Source organism: Galeopterus variegatus, unplaced genomic scaffold, assembly GCF_000696425.1.
Source record: "Galeopterus variegatus unplaced genomic scaffold, G_variegatus-3.0.2 Scaffold649, whole genome shotgun sequence".
In the NCBI taxonomy this organism is placed as follows: Eukaryota; Metazoa; Chordata; class Mammalia; order Dermoptera; family Cynocephalidae; genus Galeopterus; species Galeopterus variegatus.
Window position 1 is genome coordinate 104,708 of NW_007726760.1, and position 19,543 is coordinate 124,250.

General features: G+C 48.0%; 1 protein-coding gene across 1 annotated transcript in view; it reads left to right on the forward strand.

The window, feature by feature from the left end:
- The window catches only part of OSBPL7 (oxysterol binding protein-like 7), a 13,828-nt gene extending 10,643 nt beyond the window's left edge, over positions 1-3,185 (forward strand). Inside the window, exons 18-23 of the mRNA XM_008570972.1 lie at positions 81-159; positions 1,034-1,178; positions 1,293-1,437; positions 1,521-1,647; positions 1,864-1,986; positions 2,132-3,185. Of these exons, the coding sequence (XP_008569194.1) occupies positions 81-159; positions 1,034-1,178; positions 1,293-1,437; positions 1,521-1,647; positions 1,864-1,986; positions 2,132-2,240 (728 nt within the window). The 3' untranslated portion in view covers positions 2,241-3,185. The remainder of the gene's footprint in view (positions 1-80; positions 160-1,033; positions 1,179-1,292; positions 1,438-1,520; positions 1,648-1,863; positions 1,987-2,131) is intronic.
- Positions 3,186-19,543: the final 16,358 nt, after the last annotated feature.

Sequence of the window (19,543 nt, forward strand, 5' to 3'; positions counted from 1 at the left end):
TGGGGAGGAGCACTGGGGGGGGGCTAGACACCCTCTGCCTTATCTATGCTGTTGCCTCCCCCCCTCCACCCCAACTCCAGACATGAAGTGGAAGAACAAGTTCTGGGGCAAATCCCTGGAGATCGTCCCTGTGGGGACAGTCAACGTCAGCCTGCCCAGGTGAGTATTAACTCTTGGCAGCCAGGCCCAGCCCACAGGTGGTCCTGGGGGGCGGAGGTTGTTAGGGACAGATAGAAAGGTCAGCCTGAAGCTGCTTGCGGCAAGGGCAGTGTCTGTACATAGTACACCTATATTTACAGCTGTTGCCAATAAAGAAAGGTAAAACGCCTAGAAGGGTAGAGCTGGAAGGGCACACTGAGGTCATCTGACTCCGTGGCCTTCGTTCTTTTACGACCATGAGTCACAATGAGAAGTGCATTTGAGCCTTCAAGCCAGCACGCACACACACACACACACACACAGAAACCTAAAGTGATTTCAGGACTAATGGGTCCCAAACCACATTTGAAAAACCCTCATGTGGCTCATTTTACAGGTGAGGGACTGAAGGCAGAGAAGAAAGGGAGCTTCTTCAGAGTGGTTCAGGGGTTAGCTGGAAGCCAGCGTAGGGGGTGGGAGAGATCCTGGAGTTTGGAGTCAGAAGTCTTAGTTGTGAGTCGTGGTTCTGCCACTTAATAGTTAATGGAAGTAGCAAAAAGACTTGATGCCTCCAGACCTCGAGTCTGCTCACCTATGAAGTGAGAGTAATGACTGATACCCAAGAGAAGTGGGTGAACGTACCTGGTCGCTGGCACCCGAGGGCAAGGACCCTGTCTGCATTTTCAGCCCCAGTACCTAGGCACTCAGGAGCTTTGTATTCACTGAGTGCACTTGGGAAGGCTGCCCTGTTTATCAATATGTCATCGTTCACTGCAGAGCAGGAACCAGGACCCCCGGGTTCCCACAGACCCACATCATGTGCTCCAGTGAGACAGACACCCACAACTCGCTTGTGCCCCAGGGCCAGCCAGCCTCTCATGCCTTGTCTCTCTAGGTTTGGGGACCACTTTGAGTGGAACAAGGTGACATCCTGCATTCACAACATCCTGAGTGGCCAGCGCTGGATCGAGCACTACGGGGAGGTGCTCATCCGAAACACACAGAACAGCTCCTGCCACTGCAAGATCACCTTCTGCAAGGTGGGCAGGCCACCCTGACCCTGCCCATCTACCCCCAGCAGCCTCTGCTTCTGGAAGTCACCCTGGGTAAAGGGGAGGGGACACCTCCCTAAGCCCCCGACTTCCCCACCCCAGGCCAAGTATTGGAGTTCCAACGTCCATGAGGTACAAGGCGCCGTGTTCAGTCGCAGCGGCCGTGTCCTCCACCGGCTCTTTGGAAAGTGGCACGAGGGGCTGTACCGGGGCCCCCTGCCAGGTGGTCAGTGCATCTGGAAACCCAGTAAGCAGGGTGGTCAGGGAGGCTGGGGGGTGGGGGGCAGCCACAGCACAGTCCACCTGCCCCAGCCCCTTGCCTTCTGCCAGACTCAATGCCCCCAGACCACGAGCGAAACTTTGGCTTCACTCAGTTCGCCTTGGAGCTGAATGAGCTGACGGCAGAGCTGAAACGGTCACTGCCTTCCACCGACACGCGGCTCCGGCCAGACCAGAGGTCAGTGCCAGGACGGTGCCACCCTGGAACCACCAGGCTCACTGCCCCCTCACCGGGTCTCTGCACAGGGCAGAGCTGGGACTACGTCCATCCTTCACTGAGTTGTCTCAGGGCAGTGGGGCCCATTTGGGGGACAGGGCCAGGCCAGGGACAGAGGCCTGGGATTTGGGAACCCCTGAGGGTGGGCAGTTGCGTGACTGCGATCTGGATGCTCAGGTACCTGGAGGAGGGGAACATACAGGCCGCTGAGGCCCAGAAGAGAAGGATCGAGCAGCTGCAGCGGGACAGGCGCAGGGTGATGGAGGAGAACAACATCGTGCACCAGGCTCGCTTCTTCAGGTGCCTCGGCCCGCCCCGCCCAGCCCAGCGCTCCAGCCCTGCCCCTGTCCCATCAGCCCCTGCCGGCCACGGTGGGAGGCAGCATCTCAGGACCCGCAGCCTTCGTCCTGGGGGCTCTCCTTCTCACGGCCCGCCTCTTCCCCAGGCGGCAGACGGACAGCAGCGGGAAGGAGTGGTGGGTGACCAACAACACCTACTGGAGGCTGCGGGCAGAGCCGGGCTACGGGAACCTGGATGGGGCCGTGCTCTGGTAGCCCTGGCCCCGGGGGCAGGATTCTCTGGTTCCTCACTCCTGCCTCCGCCCCTACCACGGACACATGGGTGAGGCCAGGCTCCCCACTCACTGCCCTTGAGACCAGAAGGACAGCCTGGCTCTGGCCCTCTGTCCCCTCTGCCGGCCAGGGGGGCCACATCTTGGCCTATCCCCCACCCCACAGTTTGGGGTGAGAGTCAGAATCTGCTTTCCCAGTCTTGTTGCCCCAACCAACTGGCATGTAAGACCCTTTTTGCTCTGTCAGTTCCCTTCCTGTCCCCTTTGGGGTGCTTGGGGCAGACTCCAGGCTCCCAAGATCTGTTCCCCATTTCAGTGCCTTCCTAAGACACAGGGGACCCCTTGACGCTCCCCAAGCTTTCTCTGGCCCCAGTGATGAGGTTCAAATGCGTGAAGGAGAGGAGGTGGCCTTTTCTTCCTCCCTGCCCCTCCCCTGGCCCCATCTCCAGTGTCTTCTCCTTGCCCTGGCTCAGCAGGGCTTTCTCCATCTCCCCTTGGTTGGCCCCCGGCCATCCCTCCCATCCTCCCAGATCCTCTTCACCCAAACTGCAAAATGCCTGCAGCCTCCAGCTCCTTTGTCCACGATCCTCAAGTTGTTCCCTTCAGCCTCTACCCAGCAGATCCCCACAGTGGACGAGGCCTCTCCCCGGGACGGGGAGCGGACGGAGGCACCTGGCCTCAGACCCACAGGGAGCAAGTGAGTGGGTGTGAGGGTGTAAGTCCACGTAAGGGAGCGCGTGTGTGCGCACGTGTGTGTGTGTGCACGCGCGCGCCTGTGTCCTGCTTGCAGGCGAGCAGGTTCCCTTGATGTAGCCCGGACATCCCCCTGCTGGGTGTCCACCACGTTGCTGCTCTTTTTCTCACAGTCTGCCTCTGATGAAGGTGAATGGCTATGACATTCCAAGCTCCAATAAAGACTGTCCCAGTCTTTGGCCTGTGACCATTTATTTCAAAACGTGTGCTCAAGCTCAGTGGAGGGCCCATAGCCAATGTCATGGGTTGAATTGTGTCCCCCTGAAATATATGGTCCTGGCCCCCAGTACCTGTGAGTGTGACTTATTCGTAAATAGGGTCTTCACAGGTATCAAGTTAAATCAGGTCATATTAGACTAATCCAATGACTAGTGTTCTTATAAAAAGAGGGAAATGTAGGTGCCCAGACACCCGGGGGAACAGGCCATGCATATGGAGACGTGGGCAGAGACCGGAGTGAGGCATCTACATGCCGCGGACACCAAGGGTTGCTGGCAGCCACCAGAAGCTAGGAGGGGGGAGGGGGAGGGGCTCAGGGATTATCCCCCTGAGCCTCCAGGATGGAACCAACCCTGCCGACACCTTGATGGCAGACTTCTGGCCTCAGCTGTGAAAGAATACATTTCTGTTGTTTTAAAGCCACCCAATATCACTTCATTCCAGCAGCGCTAGGAAACTAATGCAGCCACCCACTCACCTGAGCAAAAAGCCCAGAAGTCATCCTCCCTTCCCCTTGACCCTCATGTCCTGTCGCATCCACCTCAAGTGTCTCTGCTGTGGCCCCTTCTCTCCCTTACATCTGGCTTAGGCTGGGCCCTCACCAGCCCGTGCTTGGACATTTACAGTCACTTCCATTCCAGTGCTGGCTTTCAGGCTGCTATTTCAAAAGAGAAAACATGGCACCTTAACGCCTGCTTAAAATACCACCGTTGCTTCCCAGTGCCTACAGGAAAAATCCAAACTCTTCAAACCGCACAGTCCCTGTCCCCCTGTCTGGCATAGAGTGCTGGCCCCCACATCTAGCATCCGGGGCCAGGTCTGCGTCCCCACCCTGCAACCCCCAAGATCAGTGAGAGTTCAAGGAAGAGAGGGAGGGAGAACAGGGCAGACTGCAGCATCACAGCTCTGGGGGTGGGGGGAGCGCTGGTCCATACTTCCAGTTTACTCACAGTGTTAAAGTTAAAACGAACACACTTGTTTTAACACCAAGCATGGTGTCAGTTTTTTAGAATGGGTTGAAATAACCTCAACCCATTCTAAAAAAAAGCCGAAGCCCACACACATTCAGGGTCTTTTTAAAACAATGTGCATCGTCTTTTCCCCTCAGAGGAACACAGCACCTGACCGACCAGCCTGTGTTCAAACTTCCACATATTTTAGGAATATGGAGTTTAAAATAGACCAGATCCCAAAGTTCTTTTCCTAGTGGAGACAAGAAACTAGAAACTTCTCTGCCCACGGCTTGCCCCATCTAGATCAGGGTCCTCCCACAGCCTCAGCCCAGGGACGACTCAAGTGCGGGGGGAAAGGGTAAGATCGTCTTTGCTCTCGCTGGGTAAGGGGCGTTCTCTTCTGGAGACTGTTGTCCTCTTAGAAACCGTCACCAACTGGCCAGGGTTTGGTTGGTCATTGCTGATGGGGGACTCAGGCTGGGCTCCGTGGCCACGGTCGTCTTTGCTCTCGCTGGGTAAGGGGCGTTCTCTTCTGGAGACTGTTGTCCTCTTAGAAACCGTCACCATCTGGCCAGGGTTTGGTTGGTCATTGCTGATGGGGGACTCAGGCTGGGCTCCGTGGCCACGGTGTAAGGGGCCTGAGGCAGCCATGGGTTCAGGGCAGTGGCCACCTCCCGGCCACCAGGAAGAGCAGGGTGGGCGTGCTCGGTGGTCGGGGGAAGGAACGGTGGGCTGCGCTCTCAAGCCTACGTCAGCCTAGTCAAATGACCCACAGGAGTACTGCCCACAGCGGGGCCTTGGGGTAGCCCAGCAGAGACCCAGACCTCCTGGCTTTGGCTTGAGGACATAGTGGGCCTGGGTCCAAGGAGAGGAATGTGGGTTTAATGGCCCTAAATCTTGACATGGCTTGGAACACCCCAGTTTGTAAAGCCAGGGACCCACAATGAACAAAGAAGGACAGAGGTTGAACAGCAGGAAAATTCTTGGGCCAAACAATAGTGGCAGAAGAAAAGGAAGATAGGCCAGAGGTGTCACAGGCCTCACCACACCTACCCAGGACCCTCCAACCCCAAACCGCTCCAGAGGAAGATACATTTTTTTTTTTTTAATTTTAGCTATTTTTTGTTTTTTTTTGTCTTTTTTCGTGTCCGGCAACAGATCGCAACCCTCAGTGTTGCCCCCGTACCGGACCGGGACCGGCAACGGGATGGCAACCCTCGGTATTGCTCCCGCGCCTCGCTCAGCCAGTGAGCGGGAACCGGTCTGTATGTGGGATCCGAACCCTCGGGCGGGAGCGCTGCCCCGCTTCACAAGCGGCGCACTATAGCAGTGCGCCACCGGGCCGGCCCTAATTTTAGCTATTGAATAGCTGGTGGTTATGCCAGGGTTGCAAGGGGCAGAAAAGCTCAAAAGTACTTTTAACCCCAAATTCCCTGCATCTTCTGAATGAAGTTGTGTGTGTGTGTGTGCGCACAATAAACCATGGAGGAGAAGAGCCCTGGGCCAGCCCAGGGCTGGGGCACTTACATTCCCTGCGTGAGGTCAGGGCAAGGACCCCATCCCCACTGAAGCCCGAGTGGGAGTGGGTGGTTCAGAGCAAAAGGAGGCTGCCGGGCCAGCACTGTGCCACCCTGACTCACCTGCATCGCATGTGGCCAGGTGGATGTGTGCAGGGAGCTCCCACCGTCTCTGTTTCAGGGAGAAGGAAGGAAGAGGGGACAGTTGCGGGGGAACCTGCAGCCTCTGATTGACAGCTGCTGGGGATGCAGAGCTCCTTATGTCTGACCTCAATTCTACTGATTTCAGTCTGTCCCTGTCCAGCCTAGCCTATGCTAGCTGTCCTGTTCTAGTCCCAGTTCTCACACCTTAAAGATCCTGGGTTATGTTGCCTGGCTCTTGCAACCTCTTTCGGGAATGCTCAAGGGGGCCTTGCCATTGGGTCATTAGTTTCATGATGCCTCATTACTGCAAAGGACCCATTTAATCAGTGACTTCTCTTTTTAGAGAAGTTGCAGCATGGGCAGAAGAGGAGGGGGCCTTAGTGCTCACCCCTGAGACCCATCTCTGTACTCCTTAGGGTGGTCAGGGAGGGCAGCCTAGACTTCAGAAAAACCCTCACAAGCTGGCCCAGATTAGTCTTGCTCACGATAAGACCTATTCCTGGTAGACACTTAACCAGATCACCTGGCTTTTTAGGTTGGTTCAGGAACTTTTCTGCTCTGATTCTTGCCACTCCATCTTCTCCTCATCTGTCCCTAAGAGTCAATTCCATCAGAGGGTGATGCTAAGAGCTCTTGAGATACCCAGAAGACCAGAGTCAGCTCAGCATAGGGCTCCGGGGCAGGGTGGCCTGGGGGTTTGGGGAACTTAGCTCTGGGGCTGGGGGTTCTGGAGTGCTATCCACGTCTCATTGACATATGTCATCATACAGTGCAAAGTCTTCACATTGCTGAAAGATGCCTCTAGGCCCTGATGCACATGGAGGGTGTGGTTTCACATGGGCAAATCCAAACTGCGGGCACTATGCCCCATGATGCCAGCTCAGGACCCTAGGGACACTGGGCCTTGTTGATTCCTAATATGAGAGGCCCCTCAAAGGATCCATCCTGATGAAGGCAGGTGGGTGGGCTGGGCTATAGGAAGGGTGTGGGTTGAAGAAGAGGTTGAAAGGGTCATGGCAGGAGCAGGAGGGAGAGAGGACAGCCATGAGAATTGGCTACACAGTCTGTTTGTCCAGGACCAAGGTGGTGAGACCCTCCAAGCATCCTCAAGAGGGCGCCTGGGGTCCTGAAAGGACCACTTCAGTCACATCCTGAGCCCTGCCTGGCAAGCGCTGCACCCACTGCCTGCTCAGAGTATCAGGCCCCCAAGCATGTGGCTGGGGCTGGGGCCCAGCTCAGCAGTGACAAATGGCAGTGGCAGACACTGTTTACAGTCCGTATTCCTAAAGATTGCGGTCAACTTACCACTGTCCACCTTCCCTCTTTAGAAAACACTCATGAGGGAGGAAAAACCCTGCTCTGGGACACCCAGGTGTCCCCAGCCACTCTCAGAAGCAGCCCAGATGGTCTGGGGAAGGGTGGCTCGGGGCCCTTTGCAGGTGTCTCCTCACTGCCAGGTAACAGGTCCCCCAGGACAGCTGGTCCAGGACCCCCTACCCTCCATATACGGAGCACATGAGAATGAGAGGACTTTTCCTGAGTTTCCACTAACACCTCTCCTGCTTCTGTAGCCTGGGAGCCCATCACACACTGGGGAGGGAACCCCTGAGTTTAGCCTGGTACCCTAACTTTGGGCTTCCTGGGAGAAAGGCAGGTAGAGTGAGTAGGAAGAGCGCCACCCTTAGATCCAGATGAGGGGTGCCCCTGCTTGGGGTTCTGTCTGGCTGTCCTCCAACTGTGCCCCTCCCCATGGGGCGAGGCATCTCTGGGCTGCGGGAACGTGTTCACCCAACTCCCCCACAGACGGCATTCTGGGTACCCAGGACCCTGGAATTCCTGAGACCCATCAGCCTCTAGCCCACCGTGCAGGTATCTTTCCCAGGCACACCTTCGCGAGGCTGGGCTGCGCTTGATCGTGTGTGCACCCCCTTCCCTTTGCACAACAAAGCATGGGCAAAAAGGGATCAGCCAATGGCCTAGGGGCCAGGTTGGAGGATAGAACATATTTTATTTAAGTTGGTAGTTAGTTTCATGATTTTTAAATATCTAATGTATATATTAGAGGGTGAACAAAACCAATGCCATTTTGTGTCCCACCTGCCACGTTGACTCCTGCTTAACATCATTCCTTTGCTTCACTGACAATTACACGTTAACCAGAGGGCAAGCTGTGAAAGAAACGTAGGTTTCAGGGAGTGAAGGACTTAGTACAGCAGGTGGCGTCAGTGGTCTGAGCGCTAAAGTCACAGCCCGCGCCCCCCCCACTCCCCAACCTCACAAATCACAAAGACACTGGGTGAATGATGTTGTCAACTGCAGTGGTATTCTTGTCCTGGACCCTCCAAAGGTGAGGGGGTGGGCCTGAGAAGATTCCTGTGCACTTCTGAAGAGTGGAGCGTGTGCAAATGCGTGTACGTGGTTAGGTGGAGGGGCATCCATTGTGTCCTGCTGGGAGGGATGAGGATGGGGACAAGGAAGGACTCCATCAGGCCCAGGGCAGCCTTGCTCCAGAGGCCGCAGCCCTCGGAGGTCCCCCTCGCCTCCCCCCACCTGCCACGCGGTGTGTGTGGCCAGAGCGCTGGACTGAGAGCCCTGGGCCTGGCTCTGCCATTTATTCCTTTCACCTCCTTCAGCCTCAGTTTCCTCCTCTGTGGAGGAACGATGCTGGCCCAACCCCCTCACGGTTGCTTGTTTGTCAGAGGAGAGGGTGAGACTTGGGATTGTCCAAGCTGTGGAGTCCCAGACAAGAGTGGCTTCGGATGATCTGGGCCACAGTTACCACGGGCTCTGCTGTCCCCACACCCGGGGCCTCCCAGGGCAGCAGCAAGTCCTCCCTGAGAGAGACAGAGCAGCGTTTAGAGTGTGGACCTGCGGGCACCGGTTGGTGCCTCAAGTTTCCCAATCCTTCTGTGGCGGATAGGAAGATACAAAGCATCTCTCCCAAAAGGTGGGGGGCTCGGGCGCTGGTCAGAGGGGAGGGGGCAGCACCCCTCATATCTGTGGCGTCCTCACCGTCAGTCCCCGAGACAGCGCCCGCGGTTAGATCTGTTGGCTGACTGGTTCCCCCTCCCCAGTTAAGGAGCCCAGGGTCAGAGGGAGCTCCTGCCCCGCCCCCTCGGACCAAGGAGAGAAATCTCCAGCTACAAGGGACTAGAAAGTTCTGGAAGGGATGGAAGCCCCAGGCTGGCAAAGATGCGAGGTTGAGGGGGCAGATATAGCACCTACACCCAGGTATCACCTTCAGCACGCGCTCCAGGACCGACATGCGGTGGCCGCAAGGTGGGATGTGGCCGGGGACCCCCGGACCCCCGCGGTGCCTGCAGGCGGGTGGGGTGGACACCGACGTCGCAGGAGCAGCGGGTGCAGAGTCCTGCGTGCTCGGGTGCAGCCGGCCCCGGCGGCCACGGGGCGGAGCCCGAGGACCAGGGACACCTGAGCCGGAGGGACCCGGCGCGGCCTCGGTCGCCTGCGGCTGGAGTGGCGCGGGCCGCCTGTTCCGCCCGGGCTGCCGGCTCGCAGCGCCCGCGGAAGGGCGTTTTCAAATAACCTCGCGTCTTTGTAATAAGCTCACTTGGTCATGATGTATTATTCTTTTTATGTATCACTGGATTCAATATTTTAACTAATTTAAATGGATTTTTGCATCTATGTTCAGGAAAGATATTGGACTGTAATTTTTCTTTCCTGTATTTTTGTGTAAAAGTTGTGGCGGCCTCATAAGAGTTAGGGAGAGTTCCCTCTCCTATTTTCTTGAAGACTGATTATATTGTAACATTTCATTCTTCAATGTTTGAAAATATTCACTGATTAATTCATCCGGATCTTTGTTTGAGGAGAAGTTTTTAATAATAAAGATAATTTTTTAACAGATGTAGTGGATTGAGTTGCGAACCCCCAAAACTCCCTGAAGCGTGAATTCTATCCCCCAAGTGTTATGTATTAGAAACTTGGCCCCCACTGTGACTGTTACGAGGGTGGGAAATCCTATTATGGTCATTGAAAGGAGGGCCTTGAAGAGGTGACTAGATTGTAGGACCCTGCAGTAGTGAGTGGATTAAAAATGGTGGTCAGGGGTGTGGTTCTAAGAGCTTTAAAAGAAGGGGAGCCTCTCTCTCCCTCTCTCCCTCTCTCTCTCTCTCCCTCTCTCTCCCTCTCCCTCTCTCTCCCTCTCTCTCTCTCTCTCCTCTCTCTCTCTCTCCTTCCACCATCTTGCAATGTTAGACCCCTGGGTCACTGTCTCCACCAGCAGACAGACTTTGGACTTCCCAGCCTGAGAAACCGTAAGCAATAAATTTCATTTTTCTTTTTAAATTACCCAGTTCCACGTATTTTGTTATAAGTAGCAAAAACAGACTAATACAACAGATGTTGAACTACTCAAGGGTTTTTAACCTTTTTTTCTATTTTGGTAAATTTTTGTTTTTTATTTGGAAGAGTCTTCCATTTCTTCCAAATTGTCAAATTTGTTGTAAAGCTGTTTGCAACGAATACCCTATCATCTTTTTAATATCTGCAGCATCTTTAGTGATCACCCCTTTTCATTCTTGATATTAATAGGCATTGTTTATTTTTTAAATCTCACGCTTCTTAACGTGAAATAAATTGTGATTTATCATATAATCTAAATCATAGTGATGTTCATAGAATATAAGATCCTCTTCTCTTAAAAGAAAACTAGAACAAAACCTTTTTTAGGATTAATATTTTTTCTATTTTAAAATTTATTTTTACATTTGTCATGTTTTTAAATTTGTAAAATGCTTATAACAAAAAGCAATGATCCTTTGCTCTATTTATTCTTAACATGTTGTCTTTCATCCCAAACTCTTCCAGCTATTTTTTCAGGTATTTACTTCCCTATATATAAATACAATGCTTCTGCTATTATTAATAACTTGATTTATCCATTTGAAACAATATTAATGGATCCCTTATGGAAAACGAGCATTTAGCCCTCTTCCACTTCTCATACACCCACTTCCTCTGCATTTATCCTCTCTATATAATTACATTATGGTTTTTAGTCAGCACAGCATTCAGTGTTTAGCTTATTATGACTGTGTATGAAAGTTCACTTCTGATTCAAGGGTACAATTATCACCATTATGCTGTGTGTGGCACCTATGCCTATGGTGATGGGGAAGATGGGAAAGCACGAAAAAAGCAGGACCAGGGAAAAGCATGGTAGGGAATGTTGAGGCCAGATTTGATGAGGACTGCCAGTTAAACCGGTTAGGAGTTGGTTCAGCTTCCTGTATTAGGGAGAATAATCCCAGGATGATCTCTGAGTGAGTGAGCGGAGGGGAATAATTCATAATCTAGTTTCACCAAATTTCTCCTGCAAGAGCTCAAAATAGCCATTTTCTGCAAATCAGAAATCTTCCTGAGTCTTTGAGAAACCCAGTGGAACACTCCCTGGGAGAAATCCAGGTCTGGACAATGTTCTGTCTGTTCCCCTGATTCTGATCTTTTATTGAAAGAGATCAGGTTAGGCTACAACTCTCCTGGGGATATTGTTGGAAATATGTTATCTCTTTTACTATTTTCTCTCTGCCACTTGTGGTGAGGGAGTAGCAATGAGAACTGGGGTGTGCGTCCAGGATAGGGAGTAGAAGGAAGGCCTAACCATCCGAGCCTAGCACAAATTGTTTGGCCCCCACCTTGGGAAAAATCCAGAATGAGAACTAACAAGTCCCTGATTCAGAGTTGAGAATACTAATGATTTGGGATTGTGTTGCAAAATCCTGAGGGGTGGAGGAAGGAGAAATTACTTTGATCTCAGGGTGAGGGGAGGCAGCAGAATACTTGGGAGGACCCTGATCTGTCCAGGGTGCTGATAACTCACAAGCTGTCCTGCCAAACAAGAGCGAAAGAGTTCATGCTAATTATGAAATTAGCTCCCATGGCCACCTGGCTTCCAGTTTCAAGAACTGAGGGTCCAGACTTTTCTGCCCCCAAGAAAATTAACTCAGAGACAGACTGTCTTGAACCCAATAGACCAGGATCCCAAGGAGCCTTGAAAAGAGTTACAAAGCTCAAAAAGAAGCACAACTAAATAACATTTTGTTTAAAGCTATAAGAGTATTGGATTTTTAAAAATCTTAAACAAAGAAATAATAAACTTACAGTTCAGGACAGTGGTAAACTCTGGGGAGACCAAGGGACCAAGGGATTTGGAAAGGGAAGGAGTACACAGAGAGATGCAAAGTTATTGGTGTTGCTTTGGTTCTCAGAGTGTTTGATTCACCAACTGATATTTTAATATTATATATAGCTTATATCCTAAATATATGCCAGATGCATTATTTTATATGCACCAAAAATGCAATATAAAAGATAATAAAGATAAAAATATCCCTTAAAGCAATCTTGAAAAGAATTAAGCCTAGGGATATATTTACCTGGTACTGGAAGAATTGGGCTACCCCCAAAAATGAAAGCTATCGTTCTTTAATCCCCCACATTGTTTGTACAAGGCACTTCAAAAAGTTTGGGGAAAAATAGAATTAAAAGATAATATAAATCCTTCCATGGACTTTTTGAAGTGCACGCGTATATTACTATTGAAAACATTTAAATTGTTAATATTGGGCGGGCAGGTTAGTTCAGTTGGTTGGTGCACAGCCTTATAACACCAGGTCCAGGGGTTTGGATCCCCACACTGGCCAGCTGCTAAAAAAAAAAAAAAAAAAAAAAGTTAAATTTGATAAATTTTTGTATTGAAAATGACATTATATAAAATAATGCAGTACATTATAGACTAGTTAAGAAACATGCTTTGTCACTCTCCCATTTTATGAAACTACTTGATCTAAGGTGCTCCTTTCATGTTATGATTCTTATTTTCACTGCTGGGACTATTTCGTCACTTCTAGCTGAATTATTGGAATACACAGTTTTTTGTTTGTTTGTTTGTTTTGTTTTGTTTTGTCTTTTTTCGTGTCCGGCAATGGATCGCAACCCTCAGTGTCGCGCCCGTACCGGACCAGGACCGGCAACGGGATCGCAACCCTCGGTGTTGCACCCGCACCTCGCTCAGCCAGTGAGCGGCCGGTCTGTATGTGGGATCCGAACCCTCGGCGGGAGCGCCGCAGCGCTCCCAAGTGGCGCACTGTAGCAGTGCACCACCGGGCCGGCCCTGGAATACACAGTTTTTGTTTCAGGTATCGTGATGTCCCTAGAAATTTTTTCCTAAGATATCCACTGCCATTTTTGATCTTCACGATGTAATCACCTATTGTATTAATTTTTAATTTTTGTTATGAAAATATTGTAAAACAATATTACAGAGGGGACATGCAATGAACCCCCATATTCCCACCCCCCAGAATGAGCAATTATCAGACTTTTACCCCAGTTGTTTAGTCTGCTTTTTCTGTCATTGTTATTTTAAACTCCAGACCTCACGTCTTTTCAACCCTGCATATTTCAGTATGCATCTCTAATACATGGATATTTTCTTCAGAATCACAGTGCCATTATCGTGTCTTTAAAAAATAACAATAACTTGGGCCGGCCCGTGGCTCACTTGGTAGAGTGCGGTGCTGATAGCACCAAGGCCCCGGGTTCGGATCCCATATAGGGATGGCCGGTTCACTCACTGGGTGAGTGTGGTGCTGACAACACCAAGTCAAGGGTTAAGATCCCCTTACCGGTCATCTTTTTAAAAAAAAATAAATAAAAAATAACAACAACTCTTTGGTGTCCTCTAGCATCTAGTCCATTTTCAAATTTTCCCAAGTGTTCCAAGAATGTCTTTTTATAGTTGATGGGTTTGAATCTGGATCCAAGCAAGGTCTACACCCTGCATTTGATGGTGTCTCTTAAGTCTATTTGAATCTGGAGCAGCCCGTCCTCTCCTCATCCTTCTTCCTACTATTCTCTTGCGAGGACACCAGGCCAGTGATCCTGTGGAATGTCCCAAATTCCAGATTTGTCTGTTTGTGCCTTTGTGATGGTATTGAACTTGTTCTTTTATCCTCTGTATTTCCTGAGAATCGTAAGTTAGATCTAGGCTTGTTCAGATCCAAGTTTCACTTTTCTTTTGGATAAGAACATCTCAGGGGTGGTGCTAAGGACTTCACATCACATGCCACCAGAAAGCACAAAATGTCAGATTGTCCCATTCTTAGTGGTGCCAAGATTGATCTGTGGCTTCTGTTGGTAAAAAGTGGAAGCCTCCATTATAAAGTTGCCCGTCAACCTTTCATTTATTCCATGATTTTAAAAATAATATGATCCGGGCCGGCCCAGTGGCGCTCTCGGTAGAGGGTGGTGCTCCCGCCGAGGGTTCGGATCCCATATAGAGACCGGTCCGCTCACTGGTTGAGCGTGGTGCGGGCGTGACACCGAGGGTTGCGATCCCATTACCGGTCACGAAAAAAGACAAAAAGGAAAATATTAATAATAATAATAATATGATCCTCAATATATAGAAAAATGCAGAAATGCAGAGAGGAGAAAATAATCACTCATATTCCTGTCACCAAAGATAATGAGAAATGTCTTTGAGATCGTTTCTTTCCATTTTGGGCACTCATTTTTTCTTTGCCGTGGTGATATTGACGTAATTTTTTTATATATCACATAAACGCTTTCAGGCACCATTAAAACTTTATGAACATCAGTTTAATTGCAGCAAAGTACTAATTGTCAGCCATTACTACAACTTCTGAGCCTGAGGCAAGGTTGGCAGGGGACAGGAAGAGGCTTGATTTTCTCCCAGGTGGGCATGGTGGGGAGGTGAGAACGGAGGGCCCTGCTGCTGGGGGTAAGCCCGTCCATGGAGAGAGTGGGTGCCCTTTGACAATGGCACCCCAATTTTAGAACTGTATCCCATACAATAAAAGCACAAACGAGCAGATACTTATTGCAGCATTGGTTTTAATAGCAAAAACCTTAACGTCCCACATGGGAAGAAATGAATGAATAAACTACACAATAGCAATTATAAAAAAGCTAGTTTCTAAGTGCCCTGGGATGGTTTCCAGGTAAAGACTACAGATGGAACACGTGCACGTACTCTGCCCAAACACAACTAAATGAAATCAAATGGATTTATTTTAGCATTATTTAATTGAGGTATAACTGTCAAACAATAAAATGCTCCCTTTTTAGAGCACGATTCTATTATTTTTGACAAATGCATACAGTTGTGAAACCGCCACCACGATCACCCCCCAGAAATTCTCTCGTGCTGTTGTGTTGTCAACTCCTTCCCCCACCCCCAGTTCCTGACAACCACTGACCTGTTCTGTGTCCCTATAGTTTGACTATTCCAGAAAGCCATATAAATGGAATAACACAATTTGAATCCAGCTTCTTTCACTTCCCGTCATGCATTTGAGATCCACGTGGTTGCGTATATCAATACTCTGTTTCTTTTTCTTGCAGAGTAGTTTTTCCCTGTCTAGATGTATCATAGTCTGTTTATACATTCCCCAGTTGAACGACATTTGGGTTATTTTTAGTTCTTCGTAATTGTGAATAAAGCCACTATAGACATCTGTAAATTATCTTTCAGAGCAATCAGAAAAATGTTTTTCATTTTGCCTTTACTTTAATTTTTACCATGTCTGCCACTCTTCAGAGAAGAAGAAAATGAAGAAAAATTTTAAGATATGAAAGATGTGTTTCCAGATTGAAAGCCCAGGAAACTGATGAAAATAGAGTCACATCAAAGCACACTTTCATGAAACTTCCAAATACTAGGGGACACAGAAAAGATCCTAGAAGCTTCCCGGGGGGGGATTCATATACAAAGATCAAAAAATCAAAAAGGCTTTAGACCTCTCAAGAGTGACATTGGAAGCTAGAAGATAATGAACCATGCCTTCAAAATTTTGAAGAAAAGTTAACGTATCTTAGAATTTTGGACTCAAACTGTCAATAATGTAAATTGAATCAAAAAACTCAAGATGGGCAAATTCTTTTTTTTTTTTTTGTCTTTTTTACTGACCGGTAACAGGATCGCAACCCTCGGTGTTGCGCCCGCACCGCGCTCAGCCAGTGAGCGGGAACCGGTCTCCACATGGGATCTGAACCCTCAGCGGGAGCACCACGCGCTCCCAAGCGGTGCACTCTCCAGTGCGCCACCGGGCCGGCCCAAGATGGGAAAATTCTAAAATTACTTACCTGCCAGCCACCCCTTCCCAGGAAGCTACTGTTGGATATACTCTTCCAACACCAAGGGGGAAACCGAGAAAGAAAAAAGGTGGGATCCGAGAATCGGGAATCCAACTCAAGAGAGAAGCAGGCTCAGTTGGTTCGAGTGCAGCCTTGTAACACCAATGTCACAGGTTCAGCCAAACCAGCAGAACCGGCCAGCCACCAAAAAAAAAAAAAATAAGCAAAGGGACCTCTTAGGGTGACAATGGGCAGAAAGCATAGAAAGCGGCCAACCCAGATTGGAACAGAGGGAAGGATTGGTTCAGGAAAGATTCTTCCATAAAATAAAACTGATCAAAACACCAGATGTGTCTGAAAATACTGAGAAGTGATTTAGGCAATTGGCAGAGAGTTTGGGGTTGGAATAGTGATACATTCACAGAAAAATAGGCAAACAAAAACAGTTATTAACTTCAGAGAAAAAAAGTTGCTCAGGAGAGGAAAAGTAATTGTAGTTTTCTAAGTGTTTCTGTTATGAATAAGGTTTACATGATTTCAATAATGCAATATTGATCTAGCGATACCAGTTTTCATCCATATTTATAATATATTGAAAAGGTGGGAGGGAAGTAAGCATGCATGTAATAAGGGTCAGAGGTGAGGGAGGTATGTTTTTATCATCCATGCTGGAAGTAAACAGATAATGTCTCAAAACTGAAAAATGAATAAGCAGCAATAAACATATTATTTTGAGCTGAAAGAGTTGAAGGGGGCTGCCTCTGGGGACCAAGTAATAGGGGATGTGGGAGGCTACAGTTCTTCATAATAAGCCTTCCAGAACAATTGAATTCTTTAAACTACTGTGTGACAAAAAAGAGAGACAGAAAAGCTAAATATAAAAAATTGAAAGATGGATGAGCTTTGTATTTATTGACCAGGGAATATTTCTATGATTTACTCTTGAATTAAAAAAGCAAATTTCAGAGTAATGCGAATAATATAATCCAATATTCATTTTCTTAAAGGAAAAGGAAAAAATTGTGAATGTGTGTATATATATTTGCATGTTTATATAAGTATAAAGAATGACGTGTAAGGATACACTTTAAACCCTAAACATTAGTTGTGTCAGGGGGGTGGAATAGGATCAGGATAGAGAGAAATTATTATAATTGTCTCTATGTCTTCTGCATTGTTTGACTTGTTATTATGAATATGTATTACGTTGATAATAAAAAATAAATAAAATGGGATCTTCTTTGCAACCTGACAACATGATTCTAAATGTTATTGGTATTCTAGATGCTTGGAAGAATAAACACATGAGACCATACGAGAAAAATAAAAATTTTAAACATGTTAAAATCAAGTACTTTTCCACCAGATATTAAAATGTTTTCTAAATTAATTAGGTTAAATATGTTACTGACTTACTAATCATCAAATGGATTATGAAAAATAACACTGAGCAGAGAAGACTGGGGAACAAGTAAAAATTTAGTCTGTGCCAAAGACAGCATTATAAACTAGTGGAAAAGAGAATAGTTTGGAAAATAGTATTATGACTGTCGATAAACTATTTTATCAAAATTAAATCCAGACTTCTACCAAACACCATTGACTAAAATAAACTGCAAATATACTGAGGTTAATTTAAATAATAAAATTAAGGTATTTAGGTTTATATATCTGTTCTTGAAACAGTTTAGGCAAAGATTTGCCTCTTTTGGTTACAAAAGTGATGCATTCTTGATGCAGAATAAATTTAAGTACTACAAGCATATAAAAAGTAAAAACAGCTCTTCCTTCCACCCCACCTCCCCAATCCCACTTTCCAAGGCCACTGCTCTTAAAAGTTTGCAGTAAATGAGTCCAAGTGTTTTTTTTTTTTTTCCTTTTTGTCTTTTTTCGTGACCGGCAACGGATCGCAACCCTCAGTGTTGCGCCCGTACCGGACCGGGACGGCAACGGGATCGCAACCCTCGGTGTTGCGCCCGCACCTCGCTCAGCCAGTGAGCAGCCGGTCTGTATATGGGATCCGAACCCTCGGCGGGAGCGCCACCACGCTCTCAAGCGGCGCACTGTAGCAGTGCGCCACCAGGCCGGCCCTCCAAGTGTTTTTTTAATTGAAATTTTTATTGAGGTAAGTGTAGGTTCACATCCAGTTGTAAGAATTCATACAGAGAGATGTCTTGTCCACTTTATCCAGTTCCCCCCTGTATTAGTCAGGGTTCTCCAGAGAGACAGAATCAATAGGATATGTTAAAATTATATGAGAGGGATTTATTAGGGGAATTAACTCACATGACTATGAAGAAAAGTCCCACGATAGGCCGCCTATAAACCAGATGCCAGTAGCATGGCTCAGTCCAAGTCCAAAGGCCTCAAAACCAGGGAAGCTGATGGTGTCCTTGGTGTAAGTCCCGGAACCCAAAAGCTGAAGAGTCTCATGCTCTGATGTCCACGGACAGGAGAGAAGAGTGTATCCCAGCTCCAGTGGATCGAGAGAGAGCATCACCTCTTTCCTCTGTCTTTTGTCTCTCTGGACCCCCAGTGGATTGGATGGTTCCCACCCACACTGAGGGTGGGTCTTTCACACCCAGGCCACTCAGACTCTCATACTAACCTCTGCTGGAAACACCCTCATGGACACACCTGAAAAGGTTGTTTTACCAGGTTTCTCAGCGTTCCTTCATCTAACCAAGTTGACATCTAGAATTAACCTTCACAGCCCCACTGGTAACATTTTGCAAAACTATAGTATAATATTACAACCAAGATATTGACACTGATGTAATCCACCCAATTTATTCAGATTTCCTTAGTACTTGTTCCCATTTGTGTGTGTGCACACACGCGTGCCTGTGAGCATGCGCACAGGTGCATGTGTATGTTAAGTTCTATGCAACCTTGTCATCTCTGAGGGATTGTGTATCCACCAACATAGTTGAGATACTGAACAGTTCTAACACCACAAGGATCTCTCTTGCTGCCCTTTTATAAACTTACCTCCCTTCCTTCCACCCCTCCTCCCCTCTATTCCTAACCCCTGGCAACCACCAATCTGTCCTCCATTTCCAAAATTTTATCATTTCAAAAACATTATGTGAATGGAATAATAACAGTATGTAACTTTTTGGAATCTACTCTTTTCGCTCAGCATAATTCCCTGGGGATTCATCCCAGTTACTGCCTGTATCATTAGTTTGTTCCTTGTAATTGCTAAGTAGTATTCTATGGTGTTAATGTACCAGTTTTTAACCATTCATCTATTGAGGGACATCTGGGCTAACGCCAGTATTTGGCTGTTATAAACAAAGCTACGATGAACACTTGTGTACAGGTTTTTGTGTGAACATGTTTTATTTCTCTGGGATAAGTGCCCAGGAGTGCAACTGTTCAGTTGCATGTTAGTTGCATTGTCCAGATCTTTTTGCACATGTAAACTATATTTGTATGTATTTTTTTTGTCATTAATGCAAATCTTATTTTTACTTTTTTATTTATTTATTTATTTATTTATTTTATTTTTTAGTTGTTATGTCTTCTTCCCCCCCACCCCGGTTTGTGTGTGTGTGTGTGTGTGTGTGTGT